The sequence below is a fragment of the Convolutriloba macropyga genome, chromosome 4 (genome assembly GCF_964194025.1).
Source record: "Convolutriloba macropyga chromosome 4, txConMacr16.3, whole genome shotgun sequence".
Lineage (NCBI taxonomy): Eukaryota > Metazoa > Xenacoelomorpha > Acoela > Convolutidae > Convolutriloba > Convolutriloba macropyga.
Window position 1 is genome coordinate 31999274 of NC_134471.1, and position 19056 is coordinate 32018329.

Sequence of the window (19056 nt, forward strand, 5' to 3'; positions counted from 1 at the left end):
TCCGCCCCGCCCGTGCCGTTTTCCCGTTTTGTCGCGCGCCATCCGCCCGACGTTTCTGCCCCGCCCGTGCCGTTTTCCCTTCGTCGCGCGCCATTCGCCCGACGCTCCCGTTTGTCCGTCCAGTTTCCCGTTGCGTCGTGCGTTATTCGTTCGGCGTCTCTTCCCGTCCGTCCCGTCTCCCGTCCTGTCCCGTTTCGCGCTTCCTGCGCACCGTTCTTTCTTTCTTTCGCCGGGTACTATTGTACTCGACGAACATCTTTGCTCTTTGGCGGTTTGCTAGGCAAACCGTCACACTAGGGTTCGGTATAACCCATTTGTGTTGTGCTGTTGCATGTGTGTGTACTCTATATTAGTACTAAATTAAAGTTGTGGTTCCTGTTTTTCTTAAGATCATGACAACTTTGCAGGACAAATTCAACAAACTTTATAGTGCGAGGGCAAAATTAGAGGCTGAACTTAATAACATCTATGGTGAAATTAACCATGCTGTTGATAAGCAAGACAGGAAAGTTAAGATCGAACGTCTGCTTGTGAAGTGCAAAGACGCTTTTATTAGAGTAGTTGATAAAAATGAAGAGCTCTTTGATCTGGCACAAAAGACTGAAAATCCAGATGCTGCTTGTAAGAACCTTGAAAAATGGTTAGAGACTGTAACAAAGAAAACTGATGAGTTCATTGCTGCTGCTCGAGGGTATATCAATTCGGTCCATGACAAAGAGACAGCAGAGCTGTATACCTCTCACCAATCAAGATCAGGTTCACATATGACTTCCTCAAAAAGATCAAGTCAGCGTCAACGAGACTTAGAACTATCTAGACTCAAAAGGGAGGAACTTGAGAAACAACATGAGGCAAAACTCCGCATTGCTAGACAACGTCTTGAAATTGAAAAACAAACGAAATTGCGGGAATTAGAAATTGAACAGCTTGAGGAAGATCATCGCAAGGAAGTAGCTGCTGCAGCCCTTGAGGAAATTGAGTTGATGACAAAATCATCAGCGGACGGGTCTGGTACAGGCAAAATGAGTGGGCTCTTTACGGAAAGAAGTTCAGTCAAGAGCAAGAAACTTGTTCAAGATTGGATTAATTCGTCACCGGCCGGGAACATGGCAGATGTTGCAAACGAACCGAGTTTGCACTTTTCTGGTTCCATCGCCCAATCCAACCAAGCAATTGTCCAACGACCTTCTTCAGCTCAACTTCCAAACTCACACTTCAATCTCAATACACATAGTCAAGTTGAGGCCAACATCAACCTCCCTGTCCAAGAACCAAGTAGTAGAACCAATGTAACCAATGATGCACATGTTGCAAACAACATCATGCAAGAGCAGCAACAGCCTCAATATACGCCTCCATCATCAATAAACTTTGGTATGCCAACTCAACTAAACGCCCCAAACACAGCCCGACAACTGTCTCAAGCAACAATGCACTTCGATGGTTTGCAATTAGATCATCAATTCCCTCGCAGATCGAGCATGCCGGGACAGTTGAATTTAGTCAGCCCTCCGCATTCACCACCTTTTAATACAATCGTTAATGCTCCTCTAGCCCCTAATCCGCCACAAACACACATAAATGTACCAGCCCCACCATCCCCCGTTCTAAACCTCGCACCACCGCATTTCCCGTTAATCCCACCAGCATTCCGCTTTCCTCCCTCGCCGCCACAAGCACTACCACTACAAGCCACTAACCCCCTGGCGAATGATGTCAATCTGTTACCCCATTCTCCGCCTGCACCATTCGTTTCCTCCGCAAACGTTTTTGTACCTCAATTAATTCATCCACCACCCCCACAAAAGAGCTTTCAGCCCCAAAGTTTTGTCCCTATAACCCACGCACCTCCTGCTCCTCCAGATCCAAATGTCTGGCGTTTTCCAGCAGCAGTCCCATCTAATGCAGTACCACTTGTACGAACACCCGCAAACTTATACACCGTACAACCGGCCCCGTTAATCAACCCTCATATATCTACATCGCACCGCTCCTCTCATGTACAAGCAGCAGCAGGCGCTCAAAATTACGTAACATCAGACTTCATGCAAGCGAATCCATTTAGTTCTTCCACAGGTACCGCCCCCACCTTTGTCACTCCGATCATTCCGCCAACGTATGGAGCTACCGTTCCGAACCCGTTGTGTTGGGGTGGCCCGCCGCATCCCACACCTTCGGCTCCTTCTTTGGACTCTGCGGATTTGATAAAGCAGTTGGCGGAGGCAATTACTTGTAGGAAGAACGATCCACTGCCCGAGTGGAAGTTGTCACAGTACAATGGTGATCCCCTGCAGTGGCACGAATGGTTCGGACAATTTAAAAGCGCCATAGACGCACAGTCCTTGACTGATGACGTCAAGTTAACATACTTAAAAACTCTTGTAACTGGAAAAGCTAAAACCGCCATCGCTGAGTTCGCATACTGCGGTGTAATGTATAAGGACGCACTTAAGACACTCGAACGTAAATTTGGCCAACCACAGGCAGTAGTCAGTGCACACTTAGAAAAACTCAGCTCTTTTCCACCACTAAAGATGCACAATAGTGATAACATCATAAACTATTCTGCAACAATTTCAAGTCTTGTTGGGGTCTTTAAATCACTTTCATATGACGCAGACCTTAAGAGTGCCTCACTTCTCAACACGGCTGTGCAAAAATTGCCGCCCAATCTGAAAGAGTCTTGGTCACTCTTCACCGTGAAGAAACATTGGGTTAAGCCAACACTCCTCGACTTCAACGATTGGTTGAAGGAGAAGGCCGAGGCACATGATTTAATGAAACAAACTTCGTCGAAAGCAAGAACTGAGGATAACACCAACTCAGTAGTAAAGACCAAAGTTGCCTCAAGAACTTTTGCTGCTAATACACAAACTAAGGGCACTCAGAGACCAGCCTCAACATCGGCAACGCCTGCAACCCCTCGCTGCATTGTGTGTAAAGGTATCCACCGCATCTGGGAGTGTAGGGTATTTAAAGAAAAGTCTCCCACTCAGCGAGCAAAGGTAGTGGCTGAAGCAAAACTGTGTTTCTCATGTTTGAGAGAAAAGCATATGTTCAGGCAATGCCCAAACCCCAGGAAATGCAGGAAGGACGGTTGCAACAGCTCCCATAATACTCTTCTCCATGGAGCTGAGAGGGTTTATCCATCAAAATCCCCTTCAAACAACAACAATAACTCTAATGCTGGCGCAAATCAAAGTAAACTTTCTAGTGTCCAATCATCGAGTAAGACCACTACTTTGTCATCTGTGAGCAATGTGAAAGGCCTCCTTCAGGTGACTGAATTACAGTTGAAGAGCTCCTCGGGTAAAGATACCACGGCTTTAGTTTTGTGTGATACCGCTTGCAGTAACTCTTGGGTGTCCAATGATCTTGCAAATAGACTTGGTTTGCACGGTACAGCATTGAAACTAACAGTCAAGGGTATAAATACTGAGGAGGTTGTAGACACTAAGTTAGTTGAACTAATTGTAACACCACGCGACAACCAAGCATTTGAACCGTTTAAAGTAAGCCCTTACGTAAAGGAAGATTTAAATGTAGGCGCCGATGTCATCAACATTAAAGCACTTCAGGAAACATACCCGCACCTAGCAGTCCTAGACCCAGTTACATATTGCTATGGAAACATCGAGATGATACTTGGACAGGATGTGTATCATGCCATCCGCCCGTTAGAGTACTTCGCTGCCGACGAGAAGTCCTCGCCCTTCGCTGTTCGCTTGCCCATAGGTTGGGTTCTAAGCGGCCCTCTTCCGTCGTCTTCAGGTTTAGTCTCGACTTGTTTCAAAGCTAATATGGAGCAGGATTTTGAACTCGCTAGTCAGGTAAAATCTTGGTACGACATGGAGTCGTACGGCGCACTTAAGCAAGTAGACCCACGATCCGCCTCGGATGCGCGTGCGCATGAAATTCTTGAAAACACCACCGTGCATAATGGAAAAAGGTACGATGTAGGAATGCTATGGGCCGAAGATAACATCAAATTGCCCAACAATTATTTCTCAGCGCTTGTTCAATTAAAATCTTTGGAAAAGCGGCTTACGAAAGACCAGACTTTAAGGGAAAAGTACTCGAATACCATCAAAGAGGACTTAGACAAAGGCTACGTAGTAAGGGTCAAAGATGCTCATAAGGTGGAAAGTCGCTCGGAACGAGAGTGGTACCTACCACACCATCCCGTTGTTAACCCGAACAAGCCGGGCAAGGTTCGTAGGGTACTAAACGGAGCAGCAAAATTCCATGGCGCATCTCTTAATAAGTCATTACTCACCGGACCTGACCTACTGCAAAACCTAATCTATGTACTCCTACGGTTCAGACAACATCCATTTGCCGTATCCGCCGACATCGAGGGAATGTTCCTCCAAGTTGGAGTGTGGCCATGTGATCAACCATCATTGCGCTTTTTGTGGCGGGAGGACCCCACATCAAATGTTGTGGTACACCAGTATACGCGCCACATCTTTGGGGCAAAAGATTCGCCCACCTGCGCCAACTACGCACTTCAGCGCACGGCACGCGATAATGCTAAGGAGTACCCAGAAGCTGCGAAAGCCGTCCTTGAGAACTTCTACATGGACGATAACTTGGACTCTGTGGAATCCCCCGAGAGGGCCCTCATTAGGTCGAAGGAATTGGTACATCTTCTCCATCTAGGTGGGTTCAAGCTTACTAAATTTGTAAGCAATGTACCAGATCTGGCTGACCGAATTGATGGGTCTGCTCAATCCACTGAACCTAAGGTCATCGTTTCATCCAAGGAGGAATCAATGCACGTGCTTGGGCTTAAGTGGGATCACATCAACGATACCCTGGTTGTGAGCAGGGGTACTAACAGCACCATCACGAAAAGTTTAACACAGCGCTTGGTCTTAAGTCTTGTGTCAAAGGTCTACGACCCAATTGGTCTTGTCGCACCGTTTACTGTTGGTTCTCGGTTAGTCTTGAAAGACATTTGGCGTGTCAATGGACAAAGTTGGGATGACGAGTTACCTAAAGACACAGTTGACAGATTCCTTGCCTGGTGTGTTGAACTGCCGCGGTTGGCTGAGATCACTATACCGAGAAGTTACTTTTCAGGACCATCCCAACATCTTGAACTCCACATGTTTGGTGATAGCTCGCAAGACGTATTCAGTGCAGTAGGATTTCTTAGGGCTCAAGTAACTTGCTCCTCCGGGGAGATTATAACAGAGCTGGCGTTTGTCTTGGGCAAGGCCCGTGTTGCACCTATGAAGGTAATGACAGTTCCTAAGTTGGAATTACAAGCCGCTCTCCTCGCTGCCCGTTTAAAAAGGGAAATCTGTCGAGCATTAACGGTTACTGTGGATAAAGTCTTTATGTGGACAGATAGTACCATCGTCTTGCAGTGGATAAACTCAACAAACAAACACCCCATCTTCATTGCAAATCGTGTTAGTGAAATCCTGGAGAACACCAGCGTTGACCAATGGAACCACGTCGCCACTTGTGATAATCCGGCCGATGCTGGGACGCGTGGCATGTCCGCTGAAGTTTTGCAATCAAGTAGCTGGGTGAGGGGTCCTGACTTCTTGAGAACTAAGCAATTCCCTTTTGTGCCAAATACTGACGTCGTCGATAACATCAAACTCGGCGTTGTAACAAAGGAACAAGATGATGACTCCATCTCATCTTTAGCCGCATCCGTAACCAAGCCCCCTAAGGAACAGAGTATGAATCTAATCCCGTTTGATAAGTTCAGTTCTTATCAAAAACTACTTCGTGTCACCGCATATGTGCTCCGTCTTTTACCATCTCATGAAAGTTACCGTACCGTAGACGGCAGCATAGCCGACCCTGTTGAGCTTGACGAAGCCGAGCGTCATCTCCAGTACTTGGTTCAAGGAGAGTTCTTTAATACTGAAAGAAAGGATCTTCTTGACAACAAATCCGTTAAGAAGAGCAGCCGCATTGCTCAGTTTACTCCGTTTATTGGGCCTCATGGTCTCATCCGTTCTTCTGGTCGACTCCGACGGCTAGTGGAAATTGACTTTGACACTAAGCATCCTATCGTGCTGGATGCGCGTCATACTTTTGTTAAACTGTTTCTGCGGCATACTCATTTGAAAAACCATCACCAGGGCATCGATTACTTACGGTCAAAGGTACAGGAACGTTATGCCATCCTTAAACTACGTTCCACACTGCGTTCCATCAAATCAAACTGCGTCTTGTGTAGAAAGTTCCGTGCAGCAACCATTCAACCTATCATGGCAGACCTCCCAAAGGAGAGACTCGCATACCAGTCTCCTCCCTTTACCAACACCGGGGTTGATTACTTCGGCCCATTCTACGTCACCGTTCGTCGGACTACCGAGAAGAGGTGGGGATTTCTCTTCACTTGTCTCACTACTCGTGCTGTCCATGTTGAAGTTGTCCCGTCCATGGACACTAGTTCTTGTGTAATGGGAGTGGAGCGGTTCGTCTCCCGTCGGGGTACTCCTGCTATGATTTGGTCGGATAATGGTACGAACTTCATTGGAGCGAGAAAGAGCTCCGTGAATGTGTGGAAAAATGGAATACGCTTAACATCGCTGCCGCTCTTGCACATAAGGGCATTAAGTGGAGGTTCAATCCGCCCAGTGCGCCACACCAAGGTGGTATCTGGGAGAGGTTAGTTCGTAGTTTTAAAAGAGTACTGTACACTATCCTCGGTACGCGTCGCCTCACAGATGAGGTGTTGAACACTACTTTTTGTCTAGTCGAATACGCACTAAACTCACGTCCCTTAACGCCCGTAAGCGCCGACCCGTCTGACCTAGGCGCAATAACACCTAATCTTTTTCTACTCGGTAACCAAGCAACCAGAATTCCGTCTATCGTTGGCGTCGACGAGTTCGATCATCGTAAGCGATACGCCCGTGCACAGTCATACGCCAATGCAATTTGGGCACGTTGGCTCAAGGAGTATGTACCTGCGTTGAACCGTAGATCTAAGTGGCAGACGCCTGCCGAGCATCACCTCAGGGTTGGTGATTTAGTTTGGATCGTTGAAGAAAGCAACCCTAGGGGTTACTATCCAACTGCTCGGATTGAAGAACTCCATTACGGCTCCGACAGCGTCGCCCGCTCCGCCGTGGTACGCACGTCGTCCGGATCGCTCGTCCGCCCACTCGTTAAGCTTGTACCGATCCTCCCAACATTTTCTTCCGGGCCGGAGGATGTTACTGAGTAAACTAAATGAGCAATGCTCTATTTAAATCTATCCAGCGAGAATGTTTATTACGTCATATTTCTTAACCATTCAACTTCTAATATGCGTAGAAAGCTCAGAAAAAGTTCGTTTAACATAATTTTCGTTGAGCCTACTAATATACTAAATCGATTGCGCTCTTTTTAGGCTTAATATTTTTATGTTTCGAAAACGTATCGGTGACCAATCTGAGTCGAAAATCGGCTCAGACAAAATACCTGCTAGCAAATACAGCTAGATTTGCCGGGCTGTTTAGATGTGTTTTTTCGCCTTCTTGATGTTACTTTAGATACAGTTGCTTACATCTTGTTTATGCTTCCTTATGAATTGAAAACTTCGATTCACTGATTTGTCAGGAATATATCTGCTCCATTGATATCATAAATGTTTCTACATCAGCAGAATTAGTTCCAGAATTTGACCATTTCGTTATTTTCTCCTCAACCTCCCCTTCAATGAATGTTAATCTGTTGAATTAAGTTATTAACTGTTCTCAAACAAGGTAGCAATTTGGAACCTGTTGGGCCTTTTCTGAAATATTTTGTTGATCGTTATTTTTTCGGGCTGATTCGACGTACCTTCCATAGAAACTGGATAAAATGGTGGAGGCGTAGTACTGCTCGCCGAAACTGCCGAAGAGGCATATTTTTGATTGTGTAAATGCGTTTTGGTAGGCTCAGACCGCTATCCTCACACTTTTCGCGGCGCTATCTTGGTTACCATGTGGTGCTGACCTTCCTAAACTGTAGTCTGACCCAATTCAATTGTTAGTGCAATTGAATTATCCTCTGAACTTATTTTCGCTCTGAGAGCGTTCCTTTGCTCGTTCTGTATTAATCCCATTATATTTCAAGATTTCAAGTTGGTGAAAAATTAATAACGGAATTTGTTTTCGACCATTATAACTTATTATATTGCGGTACTCGTGGGTTTTTTAAACAATCAAAGAGCTTTAATTATGTTTATGGATGTGGATGTCTTTTTCAAGATCAGTTCCAGCATTTGACGATTTTTGAAATCAAGTTTCAGTATTGATTTCAGTCACGCCAATGCACTAATGGGAGAGGAACAGCGTAAAATTTTTTTCAAATCGCTTTCAAAGCAGAGTGAGAAAAATGGTGTTTCAAAAAATTTACCGTGTTTGAGAAATCTTTTGTTCACGTGCGGGCAATTTCACTTTTTTTTGCTTTTTATCAAGTTCTTTCGAAATGGCTTGCAGAGTACATTACTGGTCATTTTGAAGCATAATTTTTTGTTTGGTTAATGGAATAACCTGGAATTGTAGGTCAAGATCTGTCCTGCTATTAGTTTGTTTCATCGCTTGACGCTCATTTTTCATAAGCATCAAACGCGACAAAACGCGAAGATCAATTCGATTTTTCGTTTGGCGCTTTCATTGCTCTTTATTTTTGCGTGATGTCATTTGTTAAACACTTCAGAAGTAATTTTGAAGTTGAATTGCGTGACGAGCTAAAATGTTAAATCCTATATATTAAATACGTGAGCACTAAAATATACAATTTTTTTGCATGTTTAAGGCGCCTCTCGAATCGCATGTTTAAGAGCCGCATTGAGCAGCATGGTTAAGCAAACATATCGGGAGAGTTCAATGACCTAAAAAGCTCAAAGTAGATGGGTGAGAACCGAACCTGGGACAAAAGACTGTTAGTCAAGTGCAGTTACCACAAGGCTAAGAGGGCTCGAAAATATGCTCGTCCAGAGGGAGGATTTACTGTCATGGGTACTTCGTGTTTTTGAATTGCTCCTGAACTAAGTTTGAAGCTCTTATTGTAAGTGTATGTTATTTTGCAAAGTTTTAGCTGCACAGATTATGCGCTTTTCTAGAACACTGTTAGCTTTCAACTAAGTTTTTCACGCTTTACTTTTTGATTTTTGAGCGATCTCAAATGCTCTCAATCTGAAATATATTTTTGATACGATAAAAGCAAATGTGATAAACGGTGGAATGTAGTCGTTATAGCGCAGTTGGTAAGATGGGGGACTACTAATCTGTTGGGTACCCTCCATTTTGTAGACATCAAAACTTTCTAATCAACACCATTCCGCCTGTTGTTCGAGAGCACTTCTTGCGACGCTGAGTCGTTTTATGTTCCCATGTGTTTGGGGGAAGAAATGCTAATCCTATCCTCCTATATATTAAACGCGTGAGCTCTGAAATGGGACACAATATTTGCATGTTCAAGAGGCCCCTCGAAGCGTATGTTTAAGAGCCGCATTGCGCAGCATTGTTAAGCGAACATATCGAGAGAGGTGAATGACCTAAAAGGCTCAAAGTACATGTATGAGAACTGAACGTGGAACAAAAGACTGTTAGTCAGGTGAAGTCACCACGAGGCTATGAGGTCTTGAAAGTATTCTCCCCAGAGGTAGGATTTTCTGACCTGAATACTGAAGTGTTTCTGACCTGAAGGTTTTTTTAATTGCTCCCGAACGAAGTTTGAAGTCTTTAATGTAATTGTGTTTTGTTGCAAACTTTTAGCTTTACAGATTCTGCGCTAATCTATAATACTTTCAGTTTTCAACTAAGTTTTTCACGCTTTACTTTTTGATGTTTGCGTAATCTCAGATGCTCTTAATCTGAAATATATTTATTGATAAGATAAGAGATTGTGAGAAACGATGGTTTGTAGTGGTTATAGCGCAGTTCGTAAGATGGAGAACTGATAATCTGAAGTTTGAAGTCTTTTTCTTTTACCATTTTGAGCAGTCTTAGTCGTTTTGTCTAATCTTTCTTTTTTATAGTAAATATGGGTAGCAATTGAGGACAATGGTCAGCAGCGCTCCTATCGTAACATGTTTTAGGAGTCCTTAATCATGCAACCTAGCGTTATAAATGGGTTTTGAGACGCGCTTTACCATCCTTTTTAAGCTCCTAATATGCAGATTTTGCGCTGATTATGCATGCGGTATAGCAAAAACAAGCCAGTCACAAACGTCATGTACAGAAATTTGCTGTAGAAAGAGTAAAAGACAAGTGCAATACACATAGATAGCTTAAGTTGTGAGACATGTGGCTGTTAAACGAGGGGCATGGGTTCGAGCCCGAGTTGGGGCCAAACAGAAATTTTTACTTCTCTTAAACCTTCTAATCGGGAAAATGATTTACTGATTATGGCTTTGCGGGCCTACTAGTGACTTTAACTTTCTAAATGACATTCAACACTGATATTGAGCTGATTTGAGGTCACTTTAAACATTTTTTTAAACATTGATATAGGCTGCTCATAACAATGAATTAGCAGAAAATGAAATGCGCAATCTCAATTCTTTCAAAGAATTGTGAAAATATTTGGCTTTTTAACTGGGCATTACCGATTCCATCAGGAACCCCATCAACTCTTTTCTGTTTTTGTGCTATCTATATTCTACCACCCTTAAGTCTTTTGCTCCGATATCTTGACAATCTGACGGCTATGGTTACTATAAAAAGTGCCCAACATTAAATGGATCTTGAGAAAGTTTTTAATAGCCGCACAGCGATAGCTGGGGCTATTATTGGCCTTCTCTTGGTTTTTTTTTATTTCGTCGTCATGATTTTTGTTACGACCATATGACGTCACAGCCACTTTTTTGTTCATTCGTTCATGCAATTTCAACAGAATTGCATGAGTGACGTCATTTTTCGCTCTTAGTGGAGCGAGTTTTTTGTTCATTCGTTTGATTAAATTTTTGGTCACACTTGACTTACCTCACTCTCAAAATGACTTCCTCACTTTGAAATTGACTTTTATTTACTTTAATTAAAAAAGATAAGGTCAAATGGGTGTGTGTCACTCTAAATGAAGGTTATTTGAGATCAGCTAATCAGCAATAACTTATACAGATTTTTAATCAAAATATAACAGATCAGCCTTCAATGAAAAGACAAATTTTTTTGGTCTGTCTTTTTTACTGTTTTTTTTAGACTGCCGATCTACGAATCTATTGCGGCTATTTTCTGGCAATCTGCCAGCTATGTTTCATTTTTGAAGTCAAATGGAGTTGTGATTTGAGGGCAGCTAAAATGAGGCAGCAATAACTTATACAGATTCTTAATCAAAATATAACATTCTAAGCCTTCAATGAAGACATTTTTTGGTCTGTCTTTTCACTGTTTTTAATAGCCGCCCTCATCTTCTCAGCCGGCTATTATAGCGCTCCTTTTTTTTTTTTACTTCGTCGAATAAAAAAATGTTTCGCTTTACCTCATTTTGCCGCCTTTTCAACATTTTGCGTGAAATCTTTTTGACTTCTCTAGGCTAGTTTCTCTCTTGTCTCATTCTGCTAAAAGTGATTTTGAACATCAGTTGCTCAGCAAAGCAATTCAAAATGAACAGTCAGTATAAAAAATTGAAGTCAGAAATGGAAACGGTATAAACCCATAAAGCCCAATTTTAGATGCCCGCTATTTGAACGTCGGTCCTATAAGTATTAGTTACCTCTCTCTAATGCTTATTGTTATTGATAGTAGCCCCTGTAGCCTCTCTCTAAGAAACAGAAGTATGTTCAACTACGAAATGCCATCAAAATAAATCGGACTTAAAAAAATGTTTTTGTACGAAAATCTTTTTTTTTTCAATATCTTCTGTTATTTCAATCCCAGTCATGCTTATTGGAATCAACGGCGGCTATTTTCCGGCAATCTGCCGGGTATGTTTTAGACTGCAGATCTACGAAGCTATTGCGGCTATTTTCTGGCAATCTGCCAGCTATGTTTCTTTAACTTGGTTTCTTAAATCATTTTGAAATCATAGATAGCTTACCATTAAGAAAATATGCTGCATCGCTCAAACCATAAGTCAAGAGCATTGATTTGAATTATAGTACATTACGTCTAACTGTGTTGTGTTTCAGGATTCTGTCAAGAGCCCAAAAGTGTCACGCAAGAAGAGCAATCGCAAATCGGGTAAGGAATCAGCCAGAAGTAAAAAAAATAGTGATAAGTTGAGTAATGATGTATTGACGTTGAATCAATATGCAGGTGGAATTAATTCTTTATGAAACATTTGTAAACAGGCCGTAAACATTTGTAAGAGAAATATAAAACGTGTCATTGTATTATTAATAGCAACCGTCCGCCTCTCAAAGGCTATTATTTAGGCGCTCTCCTTTTTTACGACTCGATGAGGAGTAATGGAGAATTGTCTTTTTTTAACTCAATTTTTTGCAGTGAATTGAGCCAGAAATGAAACGCGTGGAACAAGTTGGAGTGGATTGGGTGGGTGCTGAACAAAAATGAAGGGTGGAGCGAAAAGAAGAGTAGTTATAGCTGCGAAGCTGTGAGCTGAGTGGAGCTATATTGCGGTGCTTTTGATTTTTTACAAGTCAAAGAAGTTGAATTGTATTGGGGCGCTACCTGTTCACATCTTTTCATGATTTATGAAGTCAAATTGGAGTAGTGATTTTGGTCACGCTGAAACAGGAAGTGGAGCGAAAATACGAGTGGTTTTGCGGCGTGAAATTTTTTTGCTCTAATTTTAAAGTAGAGTGAGAAAACGGTGTTTGAACAAAAATTAGCTTTCTCGCTAGTGGTTTTTTGCTCACATGCGGCATTTTGACAATGATTTTCAGTTTTTTTTAAAATTTTTTTCTGATTTTTTGGAAATGGTTTTCCCAATTCACTCATTGTCCGTTCTAGGTCTAGTTTTTGTTTAGTCAATGAAAATTCTTTGAATTTTACGTCAGGACTTGTCCTGCTGTTTTTTGCGTTTCGTCGTCTGACGCTCTTTTTCGTTTTACATTTGTTCACACAGCAAACTTAAAAAATTTCAAATTTTCTAAACGACTTCTTCCTGTCACTAATGGCGTTTGCGCGCGTGACGTCATGTCTCATTCTCTCTCTAGCAAAGATTTTAAGCGTGATCATTTGCGTGATTAGAATTTGATCAAACGTGTTTTACCTCACTCAATAAAATGACTTTTGCACTTTAAAACTTAAGCTTAATTTGAATCAGTTTAAGGTCAAAGCAACTCATATGTGCAGTAAAGGTCCCTAATAAATTTATCGCTGAACATTATTTACCTAGTTTTTTTGTGTAGCGTCATTTTTTTTTCAATTTAGATCAGTATCTGTTTCTATCTCTATTATACGGCACGCAAGTCTATTCTTTCGCAGCTATTCCGGCAATCTGCCGGCTGTTTTTTTTTGTTCATACAGCTGCTTTCGAGAAATTGAGATGTGAAAAAATTTGCTAGCGTCCTTTGGTTGACAGTTTGATTTTCTGACTGCTCTCATCTTCTCAACCGGCCATTATAGCGGCCCTAGTTTTACAATCCAAAGGATTTTAAATGTATTGGTGCGCTGTCTTTGTTTAAATGTGTTGGTTCTAGTCATGCCGAGTTAGTAAAGCGAGCGAAAATGCGAGTACGCATGAAGCTTGATTTTCAAGTTAACTTCAAAGCGTATTGAGAAACTGGTGTTTGAACAAATTTTTGTATTTTGCAAGAATTTTTTTCACGAGCTTCAATTTGACTTCTGTTTTCAGCATATCTTCTCTTGAGTGTTATTAATAGGATGCATTGGTGTTCTGTTTGCGACTATTTGGATTTGCTTGATTTTTTCGAGGGGCAGCTAGCTATTTATGATTTTGACTCTATTTGTCTTAAAAAAATTAGGCAATATTTGATGCTTGAAGTTACTAGTAGCCGCCTCAGCTTCTCAGCCGGCTCTTATAGGACTCCTATTTTGTTTTTACTTTGTCGTACTAAAATTTTTTCGCTTTGCCTTAGTTCACAGCTTGTTTTTGCGTGAAGTTTTTTTGACTTCTCTAGGCTAGCTTCACTCTTCTCTCATTCTGCTATAAGTGTTTTCATACAGCAGTTGTTCAGCAAAGCTATTCAAAATGAACAGCGCAGTGTTAAAAATCGAAATCAGAAATAGAAACTGGATAAACCCATAATGCCAAATTTTAGATGCTCGTTACTCTAAGTTTGTTCTTAGTTACCATCTCTAGTTTTGTTTAATTAGTAGTTGGCTCGTGGCTTAGTGAATATCGTCTTCGAGTCGGTTTCGGGATCTCCTGTTTTTTTTTATTTCTTTTTAGCTTTCTATCACTTTTTTCTGTTTTATGTAAGTCACCTTTTTCATGTTTGACTTCTTGACTTATCTTCAGTTTCAGCTAAATGGAATTTAGATCTCAAGCCTAAAATCTACGCAAATATGATCAATGTCAAAAATCGAAATCAAATGAAAGGGATAAACTAATAACGCCCGGATACTAACAACTCGTGCTTTCAGTTGTCAGAGTTCTTTAGAGTATACTGAGTATTGGTGTTAGTATTTAGCTTATTGTTTTCGAATTTAGAGACTGAATTTACTTACAAATTTAGGCTGAAGTTAAATTTGCTTTTTTCCACTAACTGTTTCAGTCCCAACGTGGGTGAATGGGTTCAACGGTGGCTTTTTTGTTAATCAGCTGGCTGTGTTGGGTTAATGATGGGAAAACAAAGTGCCAACTTTGGCCTACCCCCTGCAGGAGTAAAATGCTCGTGCAAGAGAAATTAGTTTAGTTTAATCTTTTAATTTAGCTTTTCTACGAATATCCTTTCAAAAAATGTTATCCTCTTTTGCGATATTTTGGTTTGTTGTCTTATCTCTTGGTCTCATTAATGAAAGTTCTCATCGGCTGATAAGAAGGCTGGAGTCATTCGTAATAAATCTTTCGGTTCATAGCTGACGCTATTTATGACTTATACGCTGTTCCTTCTTGAAAACAAAAAGCTAATTTTTCAGTCTTGATATTATTTGATCTAATGAATTTTTGTTTTTAATTGTTTAGTTGATCAATTTTTTTTGTTCATAGCTCATGCTTATAGTTATTTTTACTGTAATCGTTTTCAAAGTAGCGGAGAATGTTTCAGTTTTTGCTAGTATTTGTTGGCAGGTGTCATGGCAGGTGTCATCGGTTGCTGATGAAGATTTAGTTGATCGAAATGCCTTGTGAGGTTTAGTTATTGTTTTGAGTTCTGCTAGTATTTGTTGGGCTTTTTGTTGTCTTTTCACTCAATCTGAGAGGTCGCACTGGTTTCTAATGCGATTTTGTATGATGGAAATAATGGTTTCTTCCTAGCTAATGTTTCTTTTATCCGACTCATTTTGAGAAGTAAGTTGTATTTTTTGCTGTTGTTAGTAATTTTCATTCATTTCAGTTTTCATAGGTTGCTACTGACACAGAAGTGATTTTAATTAGATGCTTTTGAGTATATAGCATTCATTTTTAGATTTTGACACTAAATTTCAAGAAAAGTTGATTTTTGAGTCGTGTATAGTTTTATTGCATCTCTTGTCTTGTGTTCTTATCGTTTAGTTTCACCAGTTACAGTTCTTATCAGACTTCTAGTTTGTCGTATTTTTAGTCAATGTGTTTGCTCCAAATTCCAGCTTACCCTTTGTTCTCGAATTGTTTGAATTAATGTGTTAATCATGACCTTTTTTGTAGTTAATTGGCGTATGATGTTGGTGTTCAGCTGCTAATTAAAAGAGCGTTAGATTGTTTAATTCTTGGATTGTAATTCAGGACCTGTCCTTCGATTTTTACTGCGCCAAAGAAGATTGTTTAGCTTAACTTTATTTCACTGCTTGTGGGAACAATTTGCTTAAAATATTTTTGACTTCTATAAGATTTTGGAGTTCACTCTTCGCAGCAGCAGTTGCTCATTAGAATGACCTAGAATGATTATAGTCAGTATCGACAAAACAAATCAAAAATGAAAAGGAGATAAACCCATGGAGCCTAGATGTAGATGCTCGCTACTTGATTTTTGTTACTAAAAGTTTTAGTTGCCATTCTTAAATCTTATCGGTATTGATGCTATCCTCTGTATCTTCTCATTAAGAAACAGGAGAATGGTCAACTACGTAATGACATCAAAATTGTACCGGCTTTCAATTTTTTTCTTTGGGTGCATGGGAATAGCGGCTTTTTTGCGACAATCTGCTGAAGATGTTTTGGTATTTTATTATTTTTAGGCTTGTTTTGATAATGATTCGAATGTTTATCTTAAGCAGTTTTATGCTAATTTGGAGGTTTTTCAGCTTTTTTTGCTGAGTTTGCCTATTGTAAGTTCTTAGATAGGATTTGAAAAGGCTATAACTTAAGGAATTTTTAGATACCAAGTGATTACAGTTTGGTGGTTTAAAATTTTGTTTATACCGAGAGATGTATGACAAGAAAAATCGAGATTTTTGGAACTGTCTTAATTTTCCTATGTTTTTCGTTTTTTTTTAAAGAAATTTCTTAGCCCAGTTACTGAGTGAATTGCGACTTGCCTGTTGTTTTAGAAGCATTTACATGCTCGAAAGATTTTTTGACTTTACTTGCCCTCGTAATATTAAAACATTCTTTAATAGTTATAATTCTTTAGTTCAAATTATTTTTTCATGAATTGACTCCCAAATGTTTTTTTTGGAATTCTCTCGGGAGTTGTTTTTATTAAGTACTATTTTAAGGGGGTATTTTGGTGGCATAGACGTCTCTTCAAGTTGTTTCCTTTTATGGTTAGTTTCTCTTCAACGAGAAGCAATTTTTGTAAACGTATGTATCTTTTTCATGCAGATTTTTTGCCTGACCGTTTTTGCGCTTTCCTTCTAGTATAATCGGATCTATTCTGTTTTGGCCCCAGTGTTTTTTACACCCTCAGTTACAAATTTTTTGTTCTTATATAGCACGTTACAATTTAAAAATATAGCACCTTGGGCGGGGGAGGTAAACAATATAAGCCCACTAAGCGGGGGGACCAAAACAGAAAAGATCCGAATAATCCTCTCAAGTGACTTTTTCACGCACTTCTTGGTTTTTGAGTGATCCCAATTGCTCTCACTCCGAAATAAAGTTTGTTGTTCAAACAAAACCGAATTTTAGAGGGACGATGACAAGGCATGAAGAAAAGTTTATCTAGGCTGAAGCCCCTGAATTAAATTATCCCGCTTGCCATTCGAGAGCGAATGTTCCGACGTTAGTCGGTTTGTTTTTTTAAATTCGTTTGACCTTGTGATCACTTTTTTCGTTTTACAGATGTCATGACTTTCATCTTTGATTTTTGACTTACGTCACTCACTAATTCTACTGATTGGATTTTAATCGCCTGCACTCAATGATGTACGCAAAACAATGAATACATTCAAGGTGAAAAGGGCAAAATCAATAGATATGGGATAAACCGATGGAGCCGGGTCAATAATTGAATTTTTTCCGTTTGTGCCGCCCCAGTACGTTCCCCACCCCCCCCCCCCCAGTTAGCACGTGCCATTACTTATTACTTAGTAAATCATTATTTAAAAATGTGGCACGTGCGTCGGGGGTGCAAATAAAATGCACCCACTAAGCTGGGGGGGGGCACAAACGGAAAAGATCCCAATAATCATAGTGCACTCGGTTGTTAGAGTTCATCAGAGCGATTGCTAGCTTGCATTGGTGTTAGACTTAATAGCAGTTAGTTTAGAGTCTGAATTAATGGTAGTTGTGTAATAATCTAACTGAAATAACAAACCAAATTAGAACATTTTTTGACACTTATGACAAAGGGCTGTCAATTGGTTTATCTGGTACAGTCCAGATGGGCGTCAAGGGTATCAACGGTGGCTGTTTTCCGGGTTTTTAGTTGCTCTTGAACGAAGTTCGTAGCAATTATTGTAAAAGTGTGTCTTTTTACGACTCAAAGAGGAGTATTGAGATTCTACAGGTTTTTTTTTAGCAGAAAGCAAGTTTGTTCATGACTTGAATTTTGACTTCTTTTTGTTCGAGCGTTTACCTCCGTTTGTGATTGTTGACTTCTGTTTTCGAACATTGGACTTTAACAGTAGCTTCGTTTGTAATGTATAGTAATTAGGAACTGCCGGTAATGTTCAAGGTGAAGAGGTCATTTTGAGTATTTTTGTTCCTATATAAGTCACCCCTAATTATCTAAACTACACCGCACAACCCTCCCCCCCCCACCACCTACAAACCCCCCACTGCCCTCGCACCCCCCCCCCCCCAACTTACCCCCCACCTACCCTTACCCCCTCCCTTCACCTAGCTACCCCCACCTATCCCCCCAATTACCCCAGAACTACCCACCTCCCCAACCTATCTACCCCCCCCCCCCCACGAAGCTCCCCCACGCACCTAAAAATTTTTCGGCATTTTCAAAACACTTTAATGTGGTTTGTTGGGCTACTTCTGTTTTTTCTCTTGTCTATTTTGACGTTCTACTTTCGGTAAGGTTAGTTTAGAGATTATAATGCACGACGATTCGAGTCGTTTCCGGTATTCTACCGGCTATGTTTTTTTATGCAAAATTTTTGCTTGACAATTTTGACATTTTTACGCCCTTTACTTTTTGCGTTCCGCGTGATCTAAAATTCTCTCTCAATCACAATTTTAAGCGGCTTAACTCAATTGGCGGCAATTTAATACTAAAAGTCAAATCAAATGAAAAGTGCGCCGAAACTGGTGCTATTTTTCACTTTAAATCTTATTAGTGGTATATGTTAACCTTTAATGTGGTTATTTGAAGCCCACTATTGAACTTCTTAGTCCCATTTAGGTACCCCATCCCCCCTGGACTGAAGCAGGCTGCAATTGATTACAGCTCCCACTAGTCGTTGGAGAGCAATTCTTCCGACGTTTAGTTGGTTATGTTCTTTAACCGAACATATTTATTAACTAGCTTGTAGCTGTATGCAAAGTCTGCAGTTACCGTAATTACAAGATAATGATGATAAATTTTGGGAATAAATGGAAAAATGGGAGGTGTTACAATGGGAAAAATCAAACTGTTGTATTCATGTTCGAATACCACAATTTTTATCTTTCATAAGCTAAGCAGATAAGTTCCAATAACTATTGAATTAAACT

General features: G+C 40.6%; 2 protein-coding genes across 8 annotated transcripts in view; one reads left to right on the top strand and one right to left on the bottom strand.

The window, feature by feature from the left end:
- Nucleotides 1-19056, bottom strand: part of LOC142337623 (ubiquitin-conjugating enzyme E2-17 kDa-like) — a 461614-nt gene that overhangs the window by 226083 nt on the left and 216475 nt on the right. The gene's annotated exons all lie outside the window — the stretch shown is intronic.
- LOC142337619 (rho guanine nucleotide exchange factor 7-like) overlaps nt 1-19056 on the top strand; it is a 111922-nt gene that overhangs the window by 78864 nt on the left and 14002 nt on the right. For all 7 annotated transcript variants that reach the window (XM_075386974.1, XM_075386975.1, XM_075386976.1 and 4 more), the window contains exon 14: nt 12074-12125. In XM_075386974.1, coding sequence (XP_075243089.1) covers nt 12074-12125 — 52 coding nt within the window. The remainder of the gene's footprint in view (nt 1-12073; nt 12126-19056) is intronic.